The 23,689-nt window shown below is 44.9% G+C and overlaps 1 protein-coding gene across 5 annotated transcripts in view; it reads right to left on the bottom strand.

Annotated features, from left to right (window-relative positions):
- Positions 1 to 23,689, bottom strand: part of DIP2C (disco interacting protein 2 homolog C) — a 362,893-nt gene that overhangs the window by 173,102 nt on the left and 166,102 nt on the right. For 2 of the 5 annotated variants that reach the window (XM_033403063.2, XM_033403064.2), the window contains exons 2-4: positions 14,917 to 14,988; positions 13,164 to 13,331; positions 3,640 to 3,750 (exon numbers count right to left, since the gene is read on the bottom strand). In XM_033403063.2, coding sequence (XP_033258954.1) covers positions 3,640 to 3,750; positions 13,164 to 13,331; positions 14,917 to 14,988 — 351 coding nt within the window. Of the gene's footprint in view, positions 1 to 3,639; positions 3,751 to 13,163; positions 13,332 to 14,916; positions 14,989 to 18,635; positions 18,750 to 23,689 lie in introns of all 5 variants that reach the window. The other 3 variants (XM_033403065.2, XM_004278373.3, XM_049705659.1) reach the window with 2 other exon arrangements.

Genomic DNA, 23,689 nt, shown 5'->3' with positions numbered 1-23,689 from the left:
AATTCCACCATCTTTAACCTACGAATGAAAAACTTAATTCTCTAAAGGCAGACCCAGAGACCATCATCTATACAACTGTACAACCCAGACATCTTGGGGTCACCCCCAATCCCCTCTCTCACACACTCCTGCCTTAACTCAGCCTTCACGTCCTCAAGCTACTATCTTCTAAAGACATCTCAAGTCTCACTGGCACTGACTGATCTAAACAAATATCTCAGGTATTCAGGGTCTTTCCAAATACTCCACTTCTAATCCATATCTCCACAATGCCACCAAAGTACTCTTCAAACCCCACAACTACTCCAAACGTGACTTTGCCTAAAATCTTCAAATGGTACCCTAGCACCTTCAGGATAAAGTCCAAATGCTTGAGCACATATACAAAATACCTTAAAATCTGGCCCCTCCTACCTAATTTCTTGCTTTTCCCAAATGTGCTCTGCTCCCTTCATCACCCTTCTTTTCTTCAAAAACCATTAACTAGGCACTATTTTAGGTGCCTGGCATACACAAATGAACAAAGCAAAGATCCTTGCCCTGGTGGACCTTACATTCTTATGGTAGGTAGAGAGCTGACTGACAGATGGAGAGAGATGTGGGTAGACGGATGACAGATTGTAGGTAGATAAATAGATGGTGTATATAGATAGATTATTGGTAGATGATAGATAGCTAATAGATGGTTGACTGATAGACAACTTGGTAGACAGATGATCAACAGACAGCTAACTAGATAGACAGATGATTGATATTGGCAGGTAGGTAGGCAGATGATAGATTACTGATACAGATAGATAGTGAGATGATTGACAGATGGGTAGATGGACAGACAGATGACTGAGAGCATGCCAGGGGTAACAGATGCAGTGGATGCAAACAAATCAGGCTGGAAAGGGAAGGGACTGTGTATGAGATGGCATGGTGCTTTACCATTTTAATTGGGTGGTCAGAGAATGCCTCACAAAAACAGGGAACACTCAGGGAACCAGTGTGGCTGCAGAGGAGGGCGACGTGCAAGACGAGAGTGTGGAGTGACAGGAGGCCAGACCATGCACATGGTGGGTCACTGTTGCCACACGACTCTTACTCTGAGAGCAACAGGAGCTGCTGGAATTCTTGAGCAAAGGAGTGTCGCCAGCTAACGTGCGTTTAGAATTCAGGGCGCCGTTATGTTGAGGACAGCCTCTGAGGGCAACCGAGTGAAGGGAACCAGAAAGAAGCAGACGAAGTGGGACGAGGGTGCCTGGAGAGACGCCCACAGGAAACGAAGTTGCAGGGACAGGAGCTGCTGGAATTCTCTGCAGCTTCCTCCAAAGTGGGGAGAGTTCCGAGTCTGGAGTTCTAATTGGGAAGGACTAACGCAAACCGGAACTTCCCCTGCCTCACGATGATGCTCACGAGAACGAAGTGATTTAAAGTAGGGCCTGAGGTAGGGGCTGGACAGGATGGGGTCTGGTTTCCTCTGCAGAGGGCTGTGCTGGCCATGTCCCTATGGACTGGTGACAATCAATCCCCTGACGTCGCCCTCCATTCTTCTCCTCAGCACCACCCCTCCATCGAGTCTTCCCCTCCGCCCACAAAGAGGGGTGGTAGTGTGCACAGGTGAGCGGAGACGCACCTGAGGCCCAGAGATCACCACCTCCTATTGTACTGTGTTCACCTCTCTCAGACTTTTACTTGAAAAGAAAAACAGTGACACCACCGCCACCTGTCCTACTGATTTCCCAAAATAACTAGGAGGATTTGAACAAGACAATATACCTTATCAAAGGCCATATAAAGTTTTTACGGTATATCATCCTCCACCCTCATCGTTAGGAAAGACATATAATGTAGGACATAGATCGTACTATGATTTAATTTCCATCTAAACTTAAAAAATTAACACAAAAAATACAGGTTAGAAATGGACAGGAGATATAATCTTCTATCTGGTAAGAAGTCAGATTACAGGGTCAGACAAAGCTAGATTTGCATCCTAATTTGGTGAGTTAGTTATCATTAACAATCACTGAACTTCAATTTTCTCATCTATAAAATGGAAATAAGAACTTGACCAGTTTCTCTGAGAACTAAAGATATGGATGATAGTAAACATGTGTCTACCTGTGTGTCTAAGTGCATGTCTACCTATATATCTATGTGTATGTCTACATGTGGCTATCTACCTGTATGTCTCCTGTATGTGTTACTATGTATGTGTATCTACCTGTGTGTGTCTATGTGTGATATATAAAATGAACAACACACTCAAGACAAAGGAAAAAATGGAAACATTCCACAGCAAGTCGACAGCACATATGTGTGTGCTACCCTCCTAATTATTTGAAAGGGGCCTTTGAGATGCCCGAATGAGTACAGTGTGCTCTTGGTATGTGCTAGGAGTTAAAATACCTGTGAAAAAAAAGAAGGTGTATTTGGGAACAAACTCCTGCCCTCACTCCACCCCCACATACTGTCCCAGGCACCAGGCCTGAGGGGGCCAAGAAGGCAGGAGCAGCAGTGAAGCTGCACTGGGCTTCTTCCTAGTTTCTCAAGACCATTCTTCTTGCTTCCGCAGATGAAGATTTCTGATGCCATAAAATCTGTCTTACCCCTTCTTCCCTTCCAGAAAGGAGAGCAGGGCCAGGCAGTCAGGCACACAGCTCCTTAGCGGGAAGGGTGGTGGTTTATCTTGCAAGCCCCCATTAATGGAAAAATTCACAACGCTGAGAGGCTCACAGGGTTGACCCACCCACCTTGGTATGAACTGGCTGAGCTACTTCTCCTCTTGCAGTCTCAGCTTCCTCTTCTGCAACATGAAACAGTCATAAGTACTTCACCTTTCTGTTATAAAAACCAAGTGAGATAATGCCTTTGCAAGTACTTTGCAAAATATAAAGTGATATATAAATGTTATAATTTGGGTTGTCATCATGAGCAATCCACATGTACCCTGAACTGGTGTCCCAGCAACAACCCTTACTGATAATTTTCTTTTAAAAAATTAGGGAAGCAGGTAAAAGCAACTTTAATCCAGATGTTGGGGGAAAAAAACTTTTTTCAAAAAGTAAAACATTAATCACAATACAAGTTTCCTGATGCTCAATTAATGAAAGAAATTTAAGCCAGTCAAGCCCAGGTGATGACTGCAATAAAACGGAACTATGAAGATAGCATTCTTATACACAACATCATAAAACACAAAGGAAATAATAAACGGAGAACATATAACTTATTAAGAATCTTATTACTTTTTTGAAAATTGTACTTGAAAACAGAAATCACTGAGGTTAAAAGAGAAGGAAAAAATACTAGCGACCAAGATTATGAAAAGTAAAACCAAACTTTTAAACAGTAACACCTAAAAGAAATAAGCAAAATTTGGCTTATGAGAGGTTACTTTTTAAGTTCTTGTGAAATTCTAAATAATGGAAACTATCTTAAAAATATAAAAAGAGTTATTATTTACTGAATTTTAATGTGTACCCTAGAGGGTATATTTGTGTCTGAGATAAGATGGCATCTGTGGGCCACATGACCAACCACAGGGACATCCAAACTCACTGCCTCATACTCACACAGCTTCTGCAGACATGTGCCCACTCGTTCATTTCACCATCACCCACATTACAGACCCCACACCTGGTGCCTTACCCGACCGATAGCGCTCATCTCGTGACCCTGAGGACCTTCGGCGGTGATAGCGAGAGGCGGAGGAAGGAGTAACTGGAGCCCGGCGCTCTGGAGGCAACGCTTGATCCACTCCTGGGTTAATGAGGAAAACAGCAAAGTAAGGAGAGGTTTACTGGCAGCTGGAGTTAACTTATTTTGCAAAACAAATCATTTGGTAGAATAAATCTCTGACTCTCTGCTTTCCCACAGCCAAGCTGAAGCACACAGGGGAGTGGGCATGGAGGGCTGGGACATCCTGGACAATGAACAGGAAAGGAAGAAGTATCCGGGGTAGGGCACGACTCAGGGCCCCGACACTACAGCCTTCAGAAACACCGGTCCAGGCTCCTTCACGTCACAAATGCCTGTTATGTCATGTGCCGTGATGCAGAGTAAGCTACAAGCAATAATTCTTTAAATTACATTTATCATTAAATTAAAAGCAACTGCAAATAAGTCTTAAAGGATATTTTAATAATATAATCCAGGTAACCAGGATGGAGCATAAACTTTCATCTTTGTTCATTCAAAATTTCAAACTCTCTGCAATCTGACTCCATTTGATGCTAAACAACTGAACAAGTTGTATTTCAATATGGCTTTGAAGAATTACTAAAACTGTTTACATGGTCAGATAAAAATGATTCAATGATACTGGCCAAAAGCTGACCTAACTCTAACAATCTTGATACCTATTCAGAACTAGAGTAGTCAGAGGCACAATTTAGATAAAACTAGGTACTACGGGAAAGATGTAATCACTACAGTTCAGAAATAAAGTAATTCTGAGCCCTGAGTATTAAAGATTAATGGTTGCTTCTTCAGAAAAGGGTTAGTAATGCTCAGGAGAAAGTAAACCAGAAAGAGCAATTTTAGCAAAAAACTGTCTGGTCCCTGGTTTTCTGTGATGGCTCCATGAGAGTTAGCTATTCGTCCCTGAGATTTAATATCCCTCTTATGCTGGTGATTTCTGAACCTCACTTTTTAATGGAATGTTTGTGGGCCCTACATATTACGTTTGCTATGTTAGAACTGCACAAAAGACACCTGCACTGCAGGCCTGGGTTAGGTTCCATGGTTTTTCATCTAGCAAGCGTATTAACACTGCTAATTAACAGTCCTTGTCACTGAACTGTTCACAGCTCCAAGTCTCCTCCAGCTATTGTCTCAAATCTTTTAAAAAATTACTTTGTATTTTTGTCAAACAGATGCACAGAATTTATGAAATCAAAGACTACTATTAAGTCTCATAATGAAAACAGTAGTTACCTGGTATTTACATTCATATTGAACCTTAGAATTCTAAACAAAATTATTTGTAAATTTAAAAATTTTAAATTTATTTGTATAAATATATTTATTTGAAAATTATATTCATTGCCTTTCCTGTCAATTATTGTCAAGAAGTTAAATTATTAAATGTCATTCTGATACTATAATCTTTATGTAAAATCTGTTTATTTTTTTCTTTTCTCCTGTGTCAACATTTATAACTTTTCCTTTAATCCCACTGAAGGCAGTGCAAGCAAGCGTTTCTTCCTATGGCAGGGGCGTCACAGATCTACTTCCAGTAGGTCTTTTACCTGGGCTGTTCCGTTTACCCAAAGAAGAGACGTCCAGTCTCCTGTACTGTGACTAAACACAGTGTTCACAGTGTTTAGCTGGAGCTATTCTCACTCTCCAGCAAATGCGCTCTGATTCAGGGCCTCTGGGTGCAGTACTGCCAGGTGTCCCCAACTCCAGAGGCTCTTAGTTCCCTTTCTCCAGAGAGCAAACATCTCTGGGGGAATGGGGAGGATGTGGATCGCCTGTTCCCTAGATGCCATGCCTACCCCCACCCCCCGCCGTAGTTTCATCAGCACCTTCATCTGCTGCCTTCCTCCCCTTGGCTAAATAAGAAGCCTCTAATTATCTACCTTATATAGCTTAAAAACACATCACTATTTCTCCCATTCTCTTGTCCTGGGGATTTATACTTTATCCATTTACTGACATCGTAGTGCAGCTCTGGGAAGAAGCAGAGCTAAATGTACACCTTTGAGCTGCTGAGGTTAAACAGTGCCTGATACACACACACACACATCTAGCTTTCAATCTCAGCAGTTACCCATCTAGTTCTTTCAAATACGCTTTTTGGAATTAATTTCAACCTTGACCCCTTCCAGGTCCCTAGGTTGTCATATACTTCCTCTGGGAAGTGTAGTCATAGCACTTACAGACCAGCTATACAGAGTTGTAGGTTAGTTCTCACCTGTTGCAGTCCCTACACATCTGTCTTCAGAAAGCTAAGTCTGCATACAAGCACTGTGAACATTTACTCTCATAGGCTGAAAAATAGAGCTTACAACCCAAGTTTTAAAAAGAAATGAATTAGACAAAAGGAAAATAGCTTCAACAGGTCACCAGCAACAGGACATTAAAAGAGACTAAAATATAAGTGTGCATATTTCAATCATTAGTTTTTATCTGACCTCACTGTAAATGAAATCTGAGGTAGCTTAAAGGTACCTCAGTCACATATGCAACTCCAAATTAGAATGACCTGGTACCACAAGAGAAGCCACGGTAGTATAACTCATGGCCCATGACCCACAGTAAGAGGAGCTGACCACATGGCGCTGCTGGGATGGGCTCCCTCCTGGTAAGGCTAATCACGAATAATTAGTAAAACACATAATTACAACACAGTACTCAGCACTGCTGAGGTCTCACATTCAGGCACGATTGAAAACTAGCTCAAAGGAAAGCCACAAGATGACCAGTGTGTCTACGGCACAAGGTGAGGCGTCCCAAGGAAGGTGGGGTAACTGTCCAGAAACACGCAACGCAAGGGGGATAAAAAATTCTCCTCAGGCAAAAATGAGACAGAGATCAAGACTGGATCTCTTCTCCGACACACATCTATTAAGCACCACTAGCTTTTCAGATCCCACACAAATTGAGGGGAAATGCACTGGGGACACCGCCATGCTCTGGAGCTGGAGCCCCATCTGCTGCCATCACGATCTGACCCTGAGCCTCAGTTTCCCATCTTTAGGCAGGACTGATAGGAACAGCCAACGCTTTACAGCACTGGTGCAAGCACTTTATATTTACTAATTTATTAACATAGCATATGACATAAGTTTCTGCCATTTCACTGAGAGAAAATGCAAGCCCATAACTGGGTCTTGAACTCAAGCAGTCTGTGCCACTCTCACTAGTGCCCTTCCATTTGTGATGGGCATCCTTTCCTGGTGCTCCTGGGCACCTGCTGTCACTCAGAGCCCAAGCAGAGGCCAGGCCCTTGAAGCGGAGGCTACGTGCTGTTCAGTGCTGCACTCCAGGTGCAATGATCACTGGTTACATGGACCAAGTCCAGCTGGTACTTTGAATCCATGAAGAGGTATTTTTGTGATCTCACCACAAAACTACTGTTCAAGAGCATTCTTATAAAGAGAGATGGAAACTGCTACAATTCCAGACTGCTGCCCAGGAACAAACTCAGAGCAGGTGAAAACTGCTGAGGTTGTGTGACATGAAGGTGTGCACACATCGATCCTTGCTTGGGACAGGGGCAGGTTAAGAGCCCAGAGAAGGCAATGACTGACTCGCTGTCTGCCTCTGGCCAAGTGCTGCCCCTGGCTCACAGGAGGGTCTCAGGAAGCACTGCTGAACCAGTAAGTGAAATTTTCAAGGCTCGTGCAGAGTGCTGCAACTCATCAATTCATATACTACAATCTCAGAGAGCTTTTGTTTCCTCTAGAATTGCCACGGGACTGTAAATAAAACTCCTCATCAGAGGAAGAAGACCAGAGGTGCATAAGAGGAAAAGAGGAAACAAAAGGACAGCACAGGAGAGAGCAAAACACACCTCATCCCGCTGCTGAGCGTGCGCCTTCCTGGGCCCTCACACTTCTGCACATGGCACCCCACCTCTCCACTCCCTCAAACACCTCCATCCCCTGGGACTCCTCTCTTCCCCACCCTACACTTTATCCTCAAGGTTAGAAAGGTCACCAGGCTTAGCGCCCAGCCCTGCCCGGGCGCCTTCACAGTCACACGCCACCTGCAGCTCCCAGCACCCTCTCTGCCACCAGGGCCACTAGAGCCCGGAATGTCAGTCTCTCTCTTCAATCCAAGCAGGGCTCTGACTGGTTCATGTCTCTACACCCTGTGGACCACAGAACCGAGCCCTAAGCTCCTTCCCTGACTGCCAACCTCCCTCCACCACACCCTCCTCGCCAGCCACCTCCCACTCGTGCCTCCAGGTTCCTGTCACACAGAAACACTCTTCCCAAGTTTTTGCCCTGTCCTATCACTATTCACTCCTCCAAATGCTTTTTTTCCCATCCATATGTAAAAACTTTGTTTAAGCCCAAAGGAGAGAAAGCAGAGAAATAAGCCATTTTTATTAGAACTTCAATTACTTCTAACACATGTTTAAGAAAGGTTCCCCCAAACTAACGTAATATTGTAAATCAACTTTACTTCAATAAAAAAAGAAAGGTTCCCCAAAGAAAATCCTAACAATATAGTTCTGGCACCTAAACAACCCACCAATTTCAGATTATTAAATAAATGCAGGTATTTCATTAACGCTATGGTAAACTAGATAATAGAAATCACAATAATCCTCCTATTAACCTAAGACTAAGGCCCACAGGGGCTGGTCCATTCACCCAGACACAATGGTGCACTACAGGCCAGAAGACCTGCAGTATAGACACCTGCTAGAAAAAGTATTTCTAAATTCAGACAGTAAGGGAAATACACTGAAAAACCTTGGTTTTCAACATATTTTTAAAAGAAATCATGAAGGATGTGTACAAGATAACCTGCATAAAAATGTATATAAGATTTAAAACAAACATCTTGATTCAAATTCTGGTCTTATTTTTACTAATTGCATAATGGGACAAATCGCTCAGCCTCTGAACCTCGGTTCCCACATGTGTTGGGGTGCAGCCATGGACACATTAATACAGGAGTGACTGCTACTCCCAGGACCCTCACCGTGACCCAAGGCTCTCTGCTCCCTGCACACAGCATTCGTGGATCTCAGGGTCCCTCGACCTCACCGGGCACCCAAAGGGCTCTCACTTAAGTGAAAACATGCTTTAGGCAGTTGGTAAAACTGACAAGGATTTTTCCATATTTCAAGTTTGTACAAAAACAATTTTTGAATTGTCCCATTCTCTTCTAGCACCTAATTATACTTTCCTTCACACAACAGCACTTATTTCTAACGTAAGTACCATCAAGGAGTTTGCCAGAAAATAAACAGGACAACTGTAGTACAGGTGAGAAATTTACTACATTCACGTCATACTGACACAAATGAGAACAGCACAAAAGAGACAGAAATCTCACCATCAGCACTGTAACATCTCCCTGACCATGCTGGCCTGATTCTTACATTACTGTCCCTCTTGTGTCTACCTTACCCTCCATTCGCATGAAGCCTTGCAATAAATCAGTATAAATTTGCTAACCATTTTCCTATTCATGTTTGAACTTTCGTAGGGACTCATGCCTGGAAAAGTACAGATGACCTGGAGTTCAGGGTTTCACAAGAGCCCCTACCATCGTGCATCTGTGTCTCATCCCCACATCCCAGCACTTGGCTTTGCTCAGCAGGGAAGTTCGGAGGCAATGAGAGTATATGGTCAAGATCAGGGCTTCGGATTTCTGCGTTTTCCTTATAGATTGTCCACAAAAACCCATATGAGCCAGACCCAAAGTAGACACCACTCTCCCTGCTCCATGCCCAGCTCCGCCTTCCGTAGAGGCTCAGCTGTTCCCTGTTAACTACTGGTGTCTGGGGGAGGAACATGATTGGTTCATGCCACCAAAAAGAAGAAGAAACCCATCAATAATCACCAGCTGTGTGTGATAAAATACGAATACTACTTAGACAACTGAGAGTAGCAAGCTGTGTATCAAGATCATGACCAGGGCTTACCTAGGATACAGGTCTGATGAAAGTTCATTTCCTGTAGCAACTCAGTCTGGAAAGAATTCATGCTAAGTCGCAGGCCACCCTGATTTAACTACTCATATTTCTCTTTTTCTGGCATTTAACCTTGCAGGCTACACCCCATCCATCATGAACAGATGGCATGGCCGAAGAAGTCCCCTAGGACCAGCTCTGTGTCCCTACAACCCAGGTCAGACAGGCAACACACTGCTGTGCCCAGGGAAGTGAGGGCTGCATTTTGGGAGACAAACTCTGTGGCAGGATGAAAATATAGACCAAATTGTGCACCTGGCACCAGAGAAGCAGAGCAGTTGTTAATGTGAAGAAGCAGAACCGATCAACCACAGCAGTGCCAGTAAGCTTCATTTTCTGGAGAATATAAAACACAACGGCCTGTCCTAACCCCAGGGATCAGGCAAGAAATCCTTGTCGAAGTGACACTGCACTGAGCTTTAAAAGATGCACAGGTACAGGCAGAGGGCACAAGCACGTACAGAATGCCTCACATGCAGTGTGACATCGGATGTAGGCTGGAGGAGGTGAAGAGAGGTCAGGCTGCTATCCGTGAAGCCCTTCTGATGCAGACGAGTCTGCACTCCGGGTGGGGCCGTCTGCCTTCTCCAAAAGAGCAAAAGTGGACAATAAACTCGCCCTAACCAAGAGAGGCTCCTCTCTGAGTAGGCTGTTCACGTGGATCCCAGAGCCGATCCCCGGCGAGCAGGAAGGAAACAGACAGACTTGCCCTCTGGTCACGGTAGCCGAATTCACCAAGATTTTCACAACTACACAGTCACAGTAAGTCCTTGTAACTGAGCACAAGACGCTTGCTGTTGGAGGAAAGGCGAGATGGGCCTGGAGAAGACTGGATCTATATAAATCACTCACCACTCAGAAACATTTGATGCCAATCACGTGGAAAGTAATATCTAGCCAATACATGCATCATGAGAATAGAGGGACTATTTGGTCAAGGAAAGTTTCACTATTTATGGCAATGTTGGAATGTTACTACCTCACATCACCATGGCCTTGTCATGAAAGCAGTGAAGACTCATATAGAAGCTAACACCACGTGATTAAGATACCCCTGGAGAGAGTGGTAGAGAGTGGACTTTATCTTCTATTTTCACAAATTTTATCAGGTTCAGAGACTAATGAAAAATATATAGTTTCAAAGACTAATGAAAAACTGCAAGACAACTAGAACCAAGTAAGTTCTCCTGAATAATATTTTCTCTTTGATAATGATTTTCAATATATTCTGACCCCTTACTTCATTAAATACATAATTTTCTTTTTTCTTTCTAGCTCTGGCACACTTTCCCTCATCCAGCTTTAGGTGAGCATTCAACACTGTGCTCCCTGAAAACAGCGTATCTTTGACTGGGTTCCCCAGTCACTCACTTCTGTGCAGAGAAGAAAATCAGGAAAAAGCCTGCTTCCCCAGCATTTTGCCTCGGATGGGGTAATGCTTGGGAGCTCAGACTAGGGTGCTCAGCTGTTGCTGAAGGCTGTGGAAGCCATCCTAATTCATAATCGTGTGTCCCAAACAAATCTCCAAAGTATATTTGAAATATCTTTAGAATACTTTCTAGAGAAGTCTTTAAACAATTTTTTTTAATATATAAATTTATTTATTTATTTATGGCTGCATTGGGTCTTCGTTGCTGTGCGCAGGCTTTCTCTAGCTGTGTTGAATGGGGGTTACTCTTCGTTGCGGTGCGCAGGCTTCTCATTGCCGTGGCTTCTCTTGTTGTGGAGCGTGGGCTCTAGAGCACAGGCTCAGTAGTTGTGCTGCACGGGCTTAGTTGCTCTGTGGCATGTGGGATCTTCCTGGGCCAGAGCTCGAACCCATGTCCCCTGCATTGGCAGGTGGATTCTTAACCACTGCGCCACCATGGAAGTCCCTCTAGAGAAGTCTTAACTTTTTCTCTGATAAATAAAAATAATGTTAAAAAAAAAAGAAGTAAAGTTCATCAAAACACAAACTACTTTTAGAAAAGTGTATGGCAGGATAAGGGTAACTAAAAAGGAAAACAAGATATTTCTCATAAAGATCCTACACCAGGGCTTCCCTGGTGGTGCAGTGGTTGAGAGTCTGCCTGCCGATGCAAGGGACATGGGTTCGTGCCCCGGTCTGGGAAGATCCCACATGCCGCGGAGCGGCTAGGCCCGTGAGCCATGGCCGCTGAGCCTGTGCATCCGGAGCCTGTGCTCCGCAACAGGAGAGGCCACAACAGTGAGAGGCCTGCGTACCGCAAAAAAAAAAAAAAAAAGATCCTACACCAAAAGAATCATGTCTAAGACTGGCCTAGTCAAGAAAGAATTCTCTGATTTAGATCCACGTGCTCTCCTTACTGCTTCCCAGAGAGTCTTATACGTGTGACCATTCATCCAGGGCAGCTTCTCAGAAATACAGATCAGCAATAAGAACTGCAAAACTACCTGGGCATCTGGTCGCCCAATCCCAGCATCATGGGTGAACCTGCCTTCTCCTTCCCAGTGGGAATGGCGTGGCCACAAGGGCCAGGGAGCAGTGTTCCCAAGCAGCTCTCACAGCCTCACACATCCGCAGGTGCAGCAGTGAAGCATACAGAAATTGCGACGGGGCCCCTGCAGCTAATGCCCAACTCCACCGCCCGCCTACCACCGCTCCGCTCTTCCCCACACAGACAGGCATCACGCCCATCAGCAGGCTGGCATGGAGAGGAGGGCAGAGCCACAGCGGAGAGACCCGGCTGGGTTCCCTCCTCTAAGATCCTGGGGGTCAACTGTGACATAACAGCTTAGTGTCTGTACCTGATTCTCAAACAATGCCTTTTATTTGAGGTAAAACCCTGAAGCTTATAAATGCTTATTCCTTATTGTACTAAAAGGCGCACGGAACTCATCTTTTTGGGCTTCTTATATTCAAAATATTGCTCACTAAAATAATTTTGACCTCTGAATAGGATCACGACCTCTAAGAATACACTCTATGATTAACTGGTTCAATTTTTCAATTTCAAAACTCCATAACTGCCCTCTGGAGATAGGAATACCACGGAGCTACAGACCTTACTCCCTGAAGCAGATCTCAGAGGTCAGGATTCATTAGAGTTCATCCTTCACCCAGGTCTCTGGCTATGAGACAAAGTTTAGCGGAATATCAACAATTTTAGGAAGAACTGTATGATCTGTCATGCATTCTTCTTTCTTAAGTGTTTTGTAAGTGGTGCTCCAAATGCAAAACTATGGTTGTAAAAACCGAGTATTATATTTTAATAGAAAACACTCAAAAACTGGGCCCTGAGTCAGCAGGATGATCATGGTCCGGGGTCTGTGACAAGCTCTTTGCCCAAGGAGCACTGTGGCCTCGATAAGTCGCACAAGTTCAAATGGAGAACAGGGGCTCAGAAACAGGACCTCCTATGTTCCCCCAAGGCTGAGCCCTCACTTCTGTTTAGAAAGGCATCAGGTGGACAGTCCATTGCAAACGTGCCCTGCCGTGGGGGGGGTGTGTGTGTGTGTGTGTGTCTCTCTCTCTCTCTCAGTTAAGTGCGCTCACCGAAACGAAAGTAAAACAGTGGCCGGTTTCCTGCGGTGCTGGCCGCCCGCTCTCTGACCGCGGCGTCTCGGATGTCACACACCCCGATGTTGCCAGCCTGCAGCATTCTTCTCGGGGCTCCTTCACTGTGCTGCAGTCTACACCGGACCACGGCAGCTCCATTCGCTGCTGTAACAAGTTGAAAAAAAACTAATTAATTCAAACTTTAGTTTTTTTTAAATTTGTTACAGCACCGAGCAGAGCGGCCGACCCCATGCAGAACAGCATAAAGAACATCAAAGGGACCACGCCACACAGGGCCACCCTCAGCGCTCAGCAACACGGGTCAGCCACGTTCCTGGCACTGTCACAGCTCCAGAGCCATCTTCTGGGAAGGTGCAGAACTGCTTCTGTTTCACTTTTGTTTGGTAAGGCACAGACAATAAAATCTAGCAACCCAAAGGGCCTACAGTCTCCCCGCCAGCCTTCCTCCAAGACCAGGAGGGGCCAAGTGCAGACAGGAATTCATCACAACAGCTCTGCTGGAGCACGAGAGGAGGAAAGCGGGGAGACCACATCTAGTCGTCTGCCCACGTGTGCTCTGAAGTCTCTCACACATGGGGTCAGCTAGACAACACACTTATGTTCCATCCACTCAGACAGCGCAGAGCTTCTTCCTTTTACAGACTAGACAGCAGGAAAACCCAGGCCGTCAGCTAAGGCAGGCCCACGCAGCCGGTCCATCTTTATGTTAACTCTCTTAAGTACCGAGAAAAGAAAGAAATCACACACAACCAAACAAAGCTAAAAAAAGCAGCAGAAACTCAACACACAAGTTAAGTGTCCTGGAATGTGAGCCACAGGTGGGGACACTCCTTCTGCGCCCACAGCACTGGAGGCTGTGTCACAGCCCGGAGAGCCGGTGGGCCTGCGCTGGGCCTGCACATGCAGACTTGAACCTCTTCTAGCAGAAGCGGCTCAGCAGAGCTTCACATTTGTTCCAACACTGAACACTGGAGAGTCTATTTCTGTTGCTGTCCTTCCTCCTGGAGGACTTGTGTTAGCTTTAAGCCATTCCTAATGCCCAGAAAATTCTCAAGGTTGCCCTTGGGCTGAACTGAGCTTACATCAGAATGGAGTGTTACAACTGCAGCCCAGTATCATCTTCCTTTCCCTGAAATGTACAGAACCCCAGCTTGAGGACAGAAATTCTACACACTTGCACACGTGCAAACGCTGGAATTAAACAGGATTTGTACTTGGGGAAGAATCCATTACGTTGACAATCACGTTTCAAGAAACAACCAACCTTTACAATTTTATAATACCAGGCAGGATGTTACACCATTTTTCTAGATTTCTAGATTGGCCCTCCACCCCGCACCAATGACGTCAACGAAAACCTTGGATTAATTTAAACCATTATCAATAAATTTAACTTACTAAGACAAAAGTCATGTTTAAACCATAAATGCTCTCATATTTTTTATGACTGTAGCCATTTTAAAGTAACCAAACATATTACTGCAGCTCTATGAATAAAATACCTATTAAATTTATTAGGCACATTTATAGAAAAGTCGTATGTATCTTCTAAATTCACAAAATATCCTGCAATCACACAAAGGAGTAGGATGTGCCTAGTGCCACCTCAATGGCGTGATCTGCATGCAGACTGGGGACTGAGGGAGGACTTGTGCTCAGCTGTTCTCTCGCGTGTTACAGTTAACTCTTAAAATGGGATGCTTTATGCTACTCATCAAGGTTTACGTACTCGGAGGCTGGGGCAGGTAGGCTCCAATCAATTTCGATCTCTTCTTTTCATATCCTTTTTGTGTGATGTCACCTGTAAGAGAAGGAAAGGGAAGTTCAGAATGCTTTCACAGGTAGAGCTGAACACTCAACTGTGAAGACACAGTCACATCTGTGTGTGTCTTCTATTTCCTTATAATTATAATTTAAGAAGAAAGCACTTCATATCATTCACCTTGACATTTCCTCTGCTCACAAATAAATACTCATTTAAGTTATATAAAATCCTTCACTACGCACACACATGCTTGTCCCTGGCCCCTTCTCACAAGGTTTTGGGTCTGATGGGGTCCAGAATTAGATTCTTGCAATCTTATTCACATCTGTGGGGCAGGAAACCTCCCCAATCTACACGGCTCTCATTAACTCAATCAACAATGGATTCTGCAGGTGTCTACCCCAGTGAGAGCTGGCCAAAACCACCACTGATTAGCATCTTCCTCCATTAATGAGACTTTTTTTCTTATCAGGCGTGTCGGTCCCAAGGACTATACTTACTGCTAGCGTATTTTTGAAAATAAGTGTCTAAGATGAAATGAAACAGTAGATAAAACAAAGCAAGAGAACATAGGACCTATGGAATCCAAAATATATGAGAAAGAAGCTTATCAATAAAACAGGAATTAAATTGCTGATGCCAGAGATTCAAGAGCCATTGCTAGGCTGGCATTTTCCCCAAGTGCCAAGTACCTGGGACAAATAACCTTTATGACGTGCAACAGCCTTTCCCAATTACAAGCTCGAATGTACCCAAAATGCTGATTTGTGCCCTTGAATTTTTCTGAAACTGTTAATTTTTTTCCTAATATTCTGACCAAGCCATCATTCCTAAAAGAGCTAAACACTAAAGTTTCAATAAAAATACAGCAAACAAATGAAAAGTTATAATGAGTCACACACAAGTTGCTAAGTCCGCTTTTCCTGGTGGTGGTGCTCACTACATTTGATCAAACCAGAGGGCACCCTGACCCAACCAGCTCACAGCTCACTGCAGTCTTGTCCAGCCCACGAAACACATGACTAGTTTATGCACATGGAGCTGTAAACAACATAAATAAATGAAAACACAGCCCGCTATTGACTATTGAGCATTTTTGGTGCTAAAACACACTGACCGCTCTTTGAAGACAATAAAACTATGAGAAAGCTATTTTTTGTGCTAATTGTGCTGCTGCTCAGCATTTTATAAACTCAAAACTAGTTTGCTCCCTGAGGGGTTGCCTAGAGGAAAACAGAAGCACGAGACAGGGAAAGGAGCACGTGTGTGGGGGGTGTGTTGGTGGGAAAAGCACATACTGGCCTGTTGGGAGGCCACCTGAGCACAGGGTAGACACCTACTGTTTACCGGGTGTTTCCCTCCAGTGCTCTCCCTTTCCCAGCCAACCCCACAGCTGCTCTGCACAGTCCTGCCATCAAATCCTAGCCTGATGAACGAGCCCCGTCCAGCTTGTTCTTCACCCAAAGTTCAGCTTAAGTTTTGAGGAGGAGATCAAGATGGCAGAGCAGGAAGATGTGGAGCTTACCTCCCCCCATGAACAAATCTAAACTACATCTACATGTGGAACAATTCTCACTGAAAACTAACTGGAGACTGGCAGAAAGACTCCTGTACAACTGGGGCTATAAGAAAGAGCCACATGGAATAGGGTAGGAAGAGAAGTGATCTGGTCAGGAGCTGTGCCCCACGGAGGGGACTCAGAGGAAGAGGGAGATCACAGGAGCAGAGATCTGCCCTGGGGAGTGAGCGGTTTGGCCACAGATCAGGCTCCCTGGTCCTGGGGTCTGACACAGTGAAGATGAGTGCCCTTGGCTGGTTGGAGGGCCCATGGACTAACGGGAGGGCTGTGGGAAGCCTGGGCTCCACGGTGAGGAGTGTGCACGCCGGCTTGCTCCCATGCAGGGTGGAGCGAGGGCTGCTCCAGCAGCTGCTGGTTTCCCATAGCCTCAGCCAAGCGACCGCTCCAGTCCCGCTTGCTTCATGATGGGGAGAGGGCCCAGCTGTAAGACTCAGAGCAGCTCAGACCCAAAGCAGCGACTGAGTGGGGTGGCGGCAACCACTAGCAGCGCTTACACAGGTGGCGAGTCAGAAGCAGCCCTGACCTCTGTCAGTGGCCAAACCCCCCAACCCCGCTGAGAGCCCACACAGGCACCTCTTGCTTCAGCACTGCTGGGGCGACGCGACTGGTGCGGGGAGCGTGGAAAACATACACTTAAAGGGAATGGAGCCGGCTTGGAACTGACCCTCAGGGCTTCTGCTCCAGCAACTTGGGACCTGGCCCGGCCCCAACAGGATGTTGATGCCATCGAGCAGAGGGGAAGCCCAGCTCACACCTGGCTGCAGCCCTCACCCCTCCATCTTCAGCCCCTCCTCCTAAAAGTTGAGAGCTGCCAGCACACCCTAGGGGTAAGACATGACTTGTGCTCACAACAGATAATGAAGCAAAAATAAACAAGTTACCAGATAAAGAATTCAAAGCATTAGTAATAAGGATGCTAACTAAACTTGGGAAAGGAATAGATGAACATGGTGAGAATTTTAGTAAGAAACTAGAAAATATTTTTTTAAAAAAGAACCAGTCAGAATTGAAGAATACAATAAGTGAAATGAAAAACACACTAGAAGGAAAGAAAAGCAGATTAGGTGATAGTGAAGAACACATAAGTCATCTGGAAGATAGAATAATGGAAATCACACAAGAAGAACGGTAAAAAGAAAAGCAAATTTAAAAATGAGAACAGTTTAAACAATCTCTGGGACAACATCAAGCACACTAACAACCACATTATGAGGTTCCAGAAGGAGAGAGAGAGAAGAGGGTAAAAATGTATTTGATGAAGTTATGGCTGAAAACTTTACAAACCTAAAGAAGGAAACAGATATCCAGGTACAGGAAGCACAGAGAGTCCCATCCCAAACAAGATGAACTCAAAGAGACCCACATCAAGGCATATCATAATTAAAATGGCAAAAGTTACAGATAGAGGATTCTAACAGCAGCAAGAGAGAAACAAAGAGTCTCATTCAAGGGAACCCCCATAAGGCTATCAGCTGATTTTTCAGCAGAAATATTGCAGGCTAGAAGGGAGTGGCATGATACATTTAAAGTGCTGAAAGGTAAAAACCTGCAACCTAGGATACTCTACCCAGCAAGGTTACCATTCAGAATTGAAGAAGAGATAAAGAACTTCTCAGACAAGCAAAAACTAGAAGACTTCATCAATACTGAAGCTACCCTAAAAGGAATGTTACAGGATCTTCTCTAAGTGGAAAAGAAAAGGCTACAACAAGAAGAATCTATAGGAAAAGAAAAACCCCACTAGTAAAGGCAGACATACAGTAAAGGCTGAGGATCAACCATTTAAGCTAGTCGAAATATTAAAAGACAAAGTTCAGCTCAAGTTTTAAAAATTTCTCAGATGAACATTTAAGTATTGGGGGGGGGGTCCCTCCCTTGAAGCCAACCTCAAAGGACACTCACTATTCACTCTCATTTTAAATGTGGTCTTACTTTGGAAAGCTCCAGCTGTTAAGATCCTGGCCTAAAGGAACACAGGCGCTTTCCGCGTGAAGCCACAGCTCCTCTTTAAAGGGGAGATGCTAATGTTGGCCTCACAGGGGCGTCCACTCAGGTTCCTGACCCCACAGACTCAGAAAGGCTGGGCGGGAGGCGGAGTCAGTACCTCCACGCAGGTGTTCTATTTCAGCTCCACTACTAAATCATGCCACTAAGCAGTCAGCTCGGAGAACCTCCAGATATGACTCAGAAATCCCAGGCTGCTATCATCTTTCGAAACCTAGAAGAGGGAAAGGGAGACACTATTTATTGAATAACTTCCACACCCCACGAATTTCATCTAAATCACAGGTTGGAAAACTACAAATCCAGCCTGTGGGCTGTTTCTGGAAATAAAGTTTTACCAGCACACAGCCATACTCCCTGGTAAGCACCACAACACACAGCGTGCAGCCTGCATAGCCAGAAGTATTAACTACACGGCCCTGTCCTATGCGTCCTAAATAATCTCTTTTAATCCTTATAACAACTGATTTTACAGGTAAGAAATCGAGGTGCAAATAATGGTTATGTTTCTTGCCCAGGCCCCCAGATCTATGAAGAAAACCACCTCTGTCCAAGTCCAGAACTTTTCCCATGAAAGCCACACCTAGAGTCTCCACTCGAGCCTCCACTCTGTGACCACTGGTCAGCATTCTTGCCACCGGATGTCCTGCCCAGCTCTCCGCCTGATCCGGACGCCCTCCTCAGGGACAACCTCTCACCCCACTGCCTGTTTCCATGCCCCCAGCCCCTGCCCTGTCTCAGTGACATCCCAGCCTTGAGCTCTGGCCACACAGATTCCTGCACAAGTCTCATGAGGCCTCAGATGGCTGCTTACAGTCTGTTTTTGTAACACATACGAGTGGCTTATCTTCAAAGCCGGGCTGTGACACCTTCACGGGTCAGTGTCCTACAGAACCGAGTATGACCCCTCTGTTTTACAGACCAGGACTATGTATTGATGGAGTTAATCACAAATGAGCAGCAGACACCAACACACAGAATGACTTCAAATAAGCGACTGGACAGATGCTGCATTCATAATCAGGGAAAGTGCCTGGTGACTATTTAACTGTTTAGTGGCCATGTGGGGAAAGGACAGAGGGAAATCGATGATTATTCCATCATTAAAGTGTGTGAAACACCAGCCTGGCTCATGTGTTACGTAAAGGATCCAGCGTCTGCGGCAGGAGCAGGTTCCTCAGGCGTCCCAAGCATCAGGGCTAAAATGTCCTCGCTGCGTTTCCTTTTCCACGCAGAAAGTCCAGGTATTTTTAACTCTGGAGCTACTTTAGCATCTGGTAGACCGAGGTCCAAAAGACTATCTATGTCAAACTCACTGCAAATTTATATAAGTAGGGCGATCTTGTGTTCTGAAGCAACCAATGAGGATAATATAGTAAGACAGATAAGAGAGGTAGATGAATGGAGATAGAATAAATTGAAAGGATAGATAGATGACTGATAGAAGGAAGGAAGATAGATGAAAGATGGGTAGGAAAGACAGAAGCTGGCTAGCTTTACACACAACTCCATCCACCCAGAGCCCCTCCTTGGTTTCTGCCTGAGGTTGACCTACAATCAGTGCCATGGTATCACCATGGAAACACACAGTGTTTCTCTTCACTTTACATCCATTCAGGCTAAAGCTGGATGCTTTAGCATCCAACTTTGGCTGCTCCTCCCCTCTGCTCCTCACTTTGGATCTGTAATGAGCACACAGTCTTCAGGATGAAACTTTGTAAACTCAATGCAGAAAGGCTATGAGAGAGAGGAACCCTACTCCACATCACATTTCTAAGCAAGACTTTATTAAAACCTATCAATCTATAAAGACTATTCCATGGTTTACGGCAGGTTAATTAGTATTCTTTCAACCTGTAAGCTAAAAGAACACTATCAAGGAAACATGTAGATCACTTCGCCCATGCTGCGTCTACATTTTGCTCCTTGAAAAGGCGCAAACAGTTGCTGATGTTAAAGGACATGGACCACAGGATGCCTTGCTTGAGAATTTCCCATACAAAATTCCAAAGAGTGTATTTTCCATGCTTTGATACTCAAGACACCCATCTAACTCTCCTTTCATTTTAGGAATAAGAATGTATGACAGAAAAGTAAACACATAAATCGTTTGTAACTTCAGTGAAGAGAAAATAAAAGTGATTTTTTGAGACACTTTCTACTTTATCAAAAACGCTATTTATATTATTATTCTTGGACAAAGAAGCTCCATAAGACCAAGAATTACAACAGTAGAAATTAAAGTTCTCATGTGTTCTGTAACAAAGGAAAGAGAGATTTACAGCCAAGTCATAAATTTGAACTGAAAATGCAAGTCAAGTAAAGCCCCCAATGTACGGTTGAATCTCACTAAGACAGAGACCATTCTCCCCCACCGCCCCCACCCTGGGAAGAATTCTTTTTCTTACTTATATTGTAGTCCAGAGTTTCCAGGCAAACCCTGAGTCTTAGAAAAGCGAAGGAAAAACCAGCCTAGGAAATGCAAGAAGGGAGGTGATACTGCAGCTCCTCTCTTTTTCCATCCTGGCCTCATTCTGGCAAACTTGGACCCCACAGGAATTTGCAGAGCCTGTGGGTGTCGGGTCAGAATAGGACAACCCGTAGAGCCAGGAATACCCCCAAGGGGGGAGTGTGTGCCCCAGAGCCACCTCCACAGCTGGGTAAGCGCCGAGTAAACAGACCAGCCTAACAGGGATGGTTTCCATTCTTGGTGTCAGGAGTTTATTATTTAATGCTGGAACGAATGCTTCATATAACAAAGCAATCATTTCCATGTTTGGAATTTTATGGCTGTCAGGAACCTTCAGAACGCCTCTCTCCTAAGCCGCTGGCTTTATAAGGCTTAGGGAGCACCCTTGACGGCCTTCTCCCTCCCACCCAGCTGCTGGAGGCACATTTGTCATCTCTGTGGGAAGCTTTTCTTTTCTGCAGAGAGACTGTGCTGTCCTGGCAAGAACCCACCTGTCCAGGGGAGTAGAAGCAGGCAGACCAGGAACCTCTCCTCGCCCTGAACACAAACCATACGTCAGCTAACTTCTCTGGTCTCATCTTTCTCAGTGATAAAATATTGGTAATAACACCTATCACCTTCCACCGTAGTTGAAAAGATCAAATACACAGAACGTGAAACGTCTCAGAAAGCATGAAATAGGGAAGAAAACATAGTTTAAAAACCCAGCAAGTACTCATGTGGTACCTACTACACGTGCAAACTTGTGAAGGACACTACCAGGCTCCCAGGCGCGGCACCTGCTCCGAGTTGGGCGGGAAGAATTCCATGCTGGGCGAGCCAGCCAGCAGTACATGCGAAGAGCAGGATGGCTCCAGGGGAGGGAGGCCGAAGGCAGATGACAGAGTATCAGAAACCCCGAGGAAACTTGAAATCCCAACCTCTTAGGCATCCACGCGCTTCTCTTTTATCCCCGCCACAGTAACCGGACCTGGGGTGCCATCAGCTCTCCCTGTGTCGACCACACAGCGGCTCGCAGCTCTGGATCTCAGTCCCCAGCGCCCGCCCGCTCCCCACCCACTGACCTACCACTAGGAGGGTGGTGAGACCGCAGGGCCTCATCCTCGGAGCCTGGCGAAGGCTGCTCCGGGACTGCGCGCAAACCCATCAGCAGCACCTTCACGTCCTTCCAGAGCCTGGGCCCACATCTCGAGACGTCACATCACTTCCCAATTATTGTGTTTTCCTTTGTTACTATCTTACGACTGGATTTATCGCTCTTTCATTTTTCTCAGGTTTATGCCATATTTCCAATGTAAAATTTAGAAATTTGAGTTCTATAAGGATATTTTAAGTAAGGTAATCAGGATAAATATAAACCCTCCTCTAGGATTATAAAATCACCAACGCTTATTCAAATGCTCAGGATGATGGAAAAAAATTCTCAACATGATTGGGATTTGTACATTTATGGGAATAACCATAAAGTTCCTCAAAACATTTAGTTAATGGCATGACCAGAAAGAAAAAGATATATTTTAAATATGGACTATGTTGAAATCTTAACTTTAGCCAGTAAGGTCCGGATGTTACCACTTAACTTTGACACTTGTCAGAGTCAGGAAGGGTGAGTGCAGGTCTACAAACACAGGGGCACCCCCAGTTCCAGCATCTTTTCATCCTCTTACAGTCTTCCACAGAACAGAAGTTTTCATCTTGATGAAGTCCAATTTATCCATTTTTCGTCTTAGGGACTGTGCTTTTAGTTTCAATCTAAGAACTCTTTGCCTCATCCTCAGATTTGAAGACTTCTCTATTTTGCTAGATGTTTTGTAGTTTTACATTTTACACTGAGATCTATGATCCTTAATTTTTGTATAAGGTGTGGGATTCAGGTCTAGATTTTTTTTTTTTGGCCTATGGATGTCCAATTCCTCCAATATGATTTATGGAACAGGTCATCCCTCTGCCATTGAATTGGTTTTGCTCCTTGGTCAAAAATTAATTGGGCACTTTGTGTAGGTCTGAGTTCCCCACCCCATTCCACTGCACTGTGGGTCTAACCCACACTCTTGACAACTGTGGCTACACAGGAAGCCTTAGCATGGGGAAGAATGATTTCTCCTACTTTATTCTTATCAAAGCTGTTTTGGCTATTCGAGGGCCTTTCCCTTTCCACATAAATTTTAGGAAAAGTTTGTTATGTCTACCACAAAGCTGAGAACTTGACAGGAGTTCTCTTAAATCTACAGATCAATTTAGGAAGAACTGACATCTTTACACATTGCATCATCTGATCCATGAACAAGGTATTTAACTCTGATTTCTTTCACTAGCATTTTGTGATTTTCATCATCCTGATCCTTTGATAACGCACATTTCCATATGGAACCTCTATCCTTAGGTTCCCAAAGAAAACAGTCCAACTCCAGGTCAATTCTAGAGTGTATGTGCCTGGCTCATCCCCTTTTGACCATTTCGGACGACATCCTCTGAGCCATCAGCCAGGAAGAATGAAGAAGGGAGGGCCCAGCCCTGACCACATGTGACCTGACAGTACGAAAAACCACAGCACAAGCAGCCATAACCCTGTGTGTGAAGAAGGCACAGACCTGGATTCGGTAAGTGGGGGACTGGCTCCCAGAGGGTCACTTACCCAGCTGTAAGTCGGCTAGGAGCACAACCTCCCCAGCCCTCAGTTTTCC

The sequence above is a fragment of the Orcinus orca genome, chromosome 2 (genome assembly GCF_937001465.1).
Source record: "Orcinus orca chromosome 2, mOrcOrc1.1, whole genome shotgun sequence".
NCBI lineage: Eukaryota > Metazoa > Chordata > Mammalia > Artiodactyla > Delphinidae > Orcinus > Orcinus orca.
Note: the sequence above shows the minus strand (reverse complement) of the source record. Positions and strands in the feature narration are given on the sequence as shown.